The 5,765-nt window shown below is 30.1% G+C and overlaps 2 protein-coding genes across 2 annotated transcripts; both read left to right on the top strand.

Annotated features, from left to right (window-relative positions):
* The first annotated feature begins 1,428 nt into the window (after positions 1-1,428).
* LOC148547222 (uncharacterized) lies at positions 1,429-1,881 on the top strand. The gene has a single exon (XM_088495341.1). It carries the CDS (start codon positions 1,429-1,431, stop codon positions 1,879-1,881), a length of 453 nt encoding a protein of 150 aa, XP_088351467.1.
* A 750-nt stretch (positions 1,882-2,631) lies between these two features.
* On the top strand, positions 2,632-3,908 carry LOC107610492 (transcription factor bHLH162-like). The gene is made up of 3 exons (XM_021108109.2): positions 2,632-2,892; positions 3,098-3,439; positions 3,538-3,908. The coding sequence occupies exons 1-3, from the start codon at positions 2,740-2,742 to the stop codon at positions 3,724-3,726; spliced, it is 684 nt and encodes a 227-aa protein (XP_020963768.2). The 5' UTR covers positions 2,632-2,739; the 3' UTR covers positions 3,727-3,908.
* The last annotated feature ends 1,857 nt before the right edge of the window (positions 3,909-5,765 follow it).

The following is a 5,765-nucleotide window of genomic DNA, read 5'->3' on the forward strand; positions in this document are numbered from 1 at the left end:
AAAAGTGGGATTTTAACCAAGTTTTTTGCAGCAAATATCGAAGAATATTACCAATGACTTCTCTTGAATACTCAAAGAGGATGTATGAATTTTTGAGATATAAGAACAGTAGGAAGAACAATTTATGCTACGTATAGAGATGCCTGCTTCACTCTTGGACTCTTGCAAGATGACAGAGAATTCATGGATGCAATTAAGGAAGCAAACTCGTGGGCCTCAGGATCATATGTTAGGAGGTTATTGTCATTCTATTAACATCCAACAATATCTCAAGACCAGAATATGTCTGAAATAGATGTTAGCATAAACTCTCAGATGATATTTTGTATCGACAAAGAACTGTGATGAACGTGAGGGGTGAGTTTTTATTAATTGCAATTATAAAAGTTCTTCATTATTGATCATTTTTAGTTTGATTGAATTTTTATAGTATCGTATAATATGCGGAGTTAACCATGTCAAATGATGAGATTAAGCAGTTGTGCTTAATGGATATAGACAAGATCTTACATTCCTATGATAAAATCTTGAAAGACTATCCTCCTATGCCTTTAGCAACTGAAGTTGATAGTTCTTTATTAACCAAAAGGGTTATCAGGGAAGAGCTAAACTTTAACAGGGATGATTTAAAGAAAAATGCCTCAAACATGTTAGCCATCGCAACACCTGAGTAGAAATATGCATTCGATAAAATTGTTACAGCTATATATTGTGATGAAGGGATTTTTTCTGTGTATGGTCATGGGAGGACTGGAAAAATATTTCTCTAGAACCTTATGTCTGCTGAGATTTGCTCAAGGGATGATATTGTGTTAAACATTGCTTCAAGTGGTATTGCATCTTTACTTCTTCCCAATGGAAGAATGACACACTCAAGTTTCAAAATACCACTGAATATAACTGAGGATTTTGTATGTAACATCAAACCTGGTTCCCCTTAAACAATTCTACTGTTGAAAGCCAAACTTATAATTTGGGATGAGGCTCGAATGGTTAGTAGGTATTGCTATGAAGTGTTTGATAAATACTTGGGTGATATCATGAGATTTTCTCTAACATATAACAAAGATTTGCCCTTTGGAGGAAAAGTGGTTGTACTAGGTGGAGACTTTAGACAATTTTTTCCTGTCATTCTACGAGGATCAAGACAAGATATCGTTCATTCAACCGTGAATTCGTCTTGCCTTTGGAAGTTTTGTTAGGTTCTCAAACTAACAAAAAATGTGAGACTCTCTGTAGGGACGACTGCTTCAGATCAAGATGAGACAAAGCAATTTGGTGAGTGGTTGTTGAAAGCTGGTGATGGTCTAATAGGTAACAATATGGATGGTGAATCTGAGATATGTCTTCCAGGAGATATTGTTATTCCTTCTTCGGACCAGGCATTTGATGAGTTGGTTCATTTTTCTTATCCAAATATTTTGGATAATGTCCTCAAAGTATTTTTTCAAAGCAAGAACTATACTGGCTCCCACGCTGGACATTGTTGAAGAGGTCAACAACCATCTGATGGCTATCATTCCTGGAGGGAAAAAATTATATCTCAATTCAGATTCGATTTGTATGAATGAAGGGAATATGGAGAGCCAACTAGATCTCTATGGTCCTGAATTACTGAATAGCATAAATTGCTCTGATTTACCTCCACATAAATTAATACTCAAGGTTGGTATTCCAGTGATGTTACTGAGGAATATTGACCAATCCAGTGGTTTTTGTAATGGTACAAGGCTACAAGTTAGGAAGCTTAGAAATTATGTCATAGAATGTGAAGTCTTAACGGGTAACAATGTTGGTCATATTGCTTTGATTCCAAGAATGAATATGGTACTAACAAATGAAACCGTCCCAGTTAGATTCCAACGAAGACAGTTTCCATAATAGTATCGTTTGCCATGACAATTAATAAATCTCAGGGACAAACTTTATCTCATGTTGGATTGTACTTGCCCAAACCAATTTTTACACATGACCAACTATATGTGACACTTTACGGAGTTAAGAGTAAGAGAGGTTTAAAAGTTTACTTATGAATCACGTAGGAATGTCTGCAAATTCAACCATTAATATTATTTATAGAGAAGTCTTTGAAAAAATAGAATTCTAATGTAAATATTTTAATTTTATTTTAAATTCTTATCAATGTATAATTATTTTACTTAAAAAAGTGTAAAATAATTATTACTCACTATTTTTAAGTTAAACTTTTATTTTGATCATAATTTTATAAAGTTTTTAAAATAATAATTATTATGTTTTTTTTAAATATGTAATTATATATTTTTTTATTTTTATAAATTTTTCCGTGCTCAGCACGGGTTCATACACTAGTTTTTCCATAAAGATGCTTGGGACAAGGTGACATACGCGGCCATTGACTAGATAGTGACATATGTAAGAGAGTAAGACAACAAGTGTGAAATTTGAAGTTTCTAAACCAGCCCGCAAAAAAATATTTAAAGAATTCCCACATCATGCTTATTCAAAAACGTGACGTTTTCGAAGGTGACGTTTTCAATTTTGGTCCTCACTTTCTCACTTGCTTCTACCGTCACACACCAATAATTTACTGTGTTTGATGTGACACTGATATATCTTCATTAAATATAAATCATATCATATACATAATATGTAAACTTCAAATATAACCTAATCGGCTAATTATTCCATCTATATATCCCAATCTTAGGTTAATCGAGTTGTATATGTAGGAAAATATCTAAGAATTCACGAGTATCCATGGATCATCATCATCAGCAGCAGCAGCAACAAGGAAGTGAACCTTCTACAACAACCAAAGTTGAAAGAAAGATCATAGAGAGAAACAGAAGAAATAAAATGAAGGATCTCTACTCCAAACTCAACTCTCTTCTCCCAAGCTATAGCCCTACGGTAGGAAATAAATCAACAAATTAAATCTAGTTGAAATAATTAGTCTGACTATAGATTATAGATGTTGTAAAACTATTTCTTCTAAAAGTTTAAGCTTATAAGAGAAAATACAGAAATGATTATGTATTGTTTTTGGATTTGCATAAAAACTTAAATTGATAGGATATTAATCTTGTAATTTTGAAGTTAATATATGATAATGCAGGAAGTGTTACCATTGCCTGATCAAATAGATGAAGCTGTGAAATATATCAAAAGCTTAGAGAAGAAGGTGAAGATGGCAAAGGAGAAGAAGGAGAGGTTGCTAAAAGGGAGGAATAACAACAAGAGATCTCGCGGTTTCGATGAGAAAAATATTACAAAATCTCCAACGATAGATGTTCATGAAATGGGTAATTCCTTGCTTCAAGTGGTTTTGACATGCGGGTTTGAGAACAAGTTTCTTTTCAGTGAGATTATTCGCATATTGCATGAGGAGAAGGTTGAGGTTGTTAGTGCCAATTCTTCTTCACATGGAGATTCAATGATTCATGTTTTACATGCAGAGGTAATTAATTAGTACATTGAGAAAAATAGAAAGAATGTGTGATTAATTACTTAATTAATTAATAGCTGATGTTGTATGTTATATTTTGATTAATGTAGATTCCTTCGGCATTCCAGCAATTTGGAGCGGCAAGAGTGAGTGAGAGATTGAAGAGGTTTGTGAATGGATCAATCAGTGATGTGGAAATAGATCCAGGGTTTTGGGATGATTTTGAAATTGATACTGACATTTGGGAGCTTCCAGATCTTTCATCAGTAGTAAGCAAGGGTCTTCCAAATCCTTTGTAAAATAATAAACAGTTTTTTTTTTTTTTTTTTTTAAATTAGAAGTGCTCAAAGACGTAACCTCTAAATGAGTGGGGAAACTGTCTTTTGAGATATAACTACTCTTATTGCAGATAAAGTAAAGTAAATATATAATAATATCTGCAGCTCGTTACATATTTTGAAAAATATATAGTCATGAGATCCTTGATGATTTGCAACAACAAAGTAAACTGAGCCATATATATATATATATATATATATGATTCAAAAAATATAATGGAGCCTAGCAGTTATCTATCTTGATATTCAGATGAAATTAATTAAGAAAAATGTTAGGTAACATTAGTCAACATTATTCGACTTTCTAATATATGTTATCTCTTCTGGTTTAGTTAGGATTTAGGAGTAACTTCATATTAATCATTACTAATTAATTAACCAGACTAAAATAACCAACCAACAGAAATTCAAATTAATTAATGTAAATTATCTAATTTGATAATTAATACAATGGGTTTTGGATGAATAATGATATACATGTATTAGAGAGCAGAAAATAAAGATCCAGGATTTTCTATTTGTTTATTTGGAAGGCTAGCTTAACTTCAAATTTCAGCGTTATAGAGACAATTAATTAAACTACTATTTTCAATACCAGCAGCTTCTGCTTCTGTTTTTCATGAATAATGTTATTGTTTCGGGCGGCATCCCTAAGAGATTCTGCTGCTACTTTCAGAGGCCACATTCAATTCGGATCTAGATACATTCAATTCGGTTCTAGATTCATACAACTACATTGATATATCAGTAGTGTTAGGAAGTCACCACAATTTGTGATTTGTAGTAACTAATTAGTTATTATTAGTATTTTTAATAGTGTGAAATTATATCTAATAATGTGAGATTACACATTCTTTTCATGATAGTTAAATGTCGACTAGATTTTAATAAAAGTTCGATCTTTCTCTTGATCTTTTATGTTTCCTCCTACCTAGCTACCTACCTTATATTAATTTACTAACCAACAATTCATAGTTTAGCAATAATTCACTCGTCTACTTAAATAAATGTTAAACATTTAAATTTTATTTTGTATATGAAATAATTTATTGATGCATGTAATATAAATCTTTAAATAAAATTTAGATATGTAAAAAATTAACCATTAATTTATCAAGTTAAAAAATATCATAAAAAAACCAAACTAAAAACTATTTCTATTTACTATAGGAAACACTTAACTACTAAAATTTTGAATAACATAGTATTAAAATTTAAAAATTTCTAGGATAACAAATATAGAGTTCAATTTTTGTTAAAAAAATAATTTAAGCACAAGAAAAAAAGATTTTATGAGAACTTAGGTTTTAAATTCTAAAACAGTTCTTATTATTTGAATAATATTTTTGGATAAATAATTTTATACTGGATTTATTTTTTTATTTAGAAAAAATTGGTTGAACTAATTAATTTATATCAACTATATTTTCCAATTCAATTTACTAATTTCGTTCGTTGGTACTTATTATCTCTCGGAACATGTACATTACATAATACAAACTCGATCATTGTTTTCACTTGACACACACTACATATGAGTAATATTGACCAATAAATATTATTATTTTTTTATCAATATTTAATTAGCACTAATTTATACCTATATTTACATAAATTTTATACATAAAAATTATAATTTATATTTATATTTATTAAAATTTTACGTACATAAATTAATATTGTGTGCACCTATATTTTTTTTTAAATTTATTTATTAAAAATAATTTAATATTTATACTAATCAAATAATAACAAAAGAAAAAAAAAAAACTAAAAATGGAAGGTTCTTAAGAGTTTCTTCACTACATATACTTCCACTATTGGACTGTATATTGGAGTTGGAATGTCTTTTATACAGATACGTATACACCCAACTTAATTAATTTGTGTTGTTATACCTGGTGCTGTGATTCAATGTAGCCCTGAGAGGGAGAGAAGAGCTAGCATCTATTGTCACACCTACTCAAGTACTTTTTCTTTAATAATTTTGGTACGTTTAA

Source organism: Arachis ipaensis, chromosome B8 (assembly GCF_059453495.1).
Source record: "Arachis ipaensis isolate K30076 ecotype BB chromosome B8, ASM5945349v1, whole genome shotgun sequence".
Classification (NCBI taxonomy): Eukaryota; Viridiplantae; Streptophyta; class Magnoliopsida; order Fabales; family Fabaceae; genus Arachis; species Arachis ipaensis.

Excerpts from the sequence above, each read along its gene's own strand:
- LOC107610492 (XM_021108109.2), top strand. The coding sequence starts at position 2,740 with ATGGATCATCATCATCAGCAGCAGCAGCAACAAGGAAGTGAACCTTCT. Across the intron at positions 2,893-3,097 it reads TCCCAAGCTATAGCCCTACG|GAAGTGTTACCATTGCCTGA; the intron begins GTAGGAAATAAA and ends ATGATAATGCAG. Across the intron at positions 3,440-3,537 it reads TTCATGTTTTACATGCAGAG|ATTCCTTCGGCATTCCAGCA; the intron begins GTAATTAATTAG and ends TGATTAATGTAG.
- LOC148547222 (XM_088495341.1), top strand. The coding sequence starts at position 1,429 with ATGTCCTCAAAGTATTTTTTCAAAGCAAGAACTATACTGGCTCCCACG.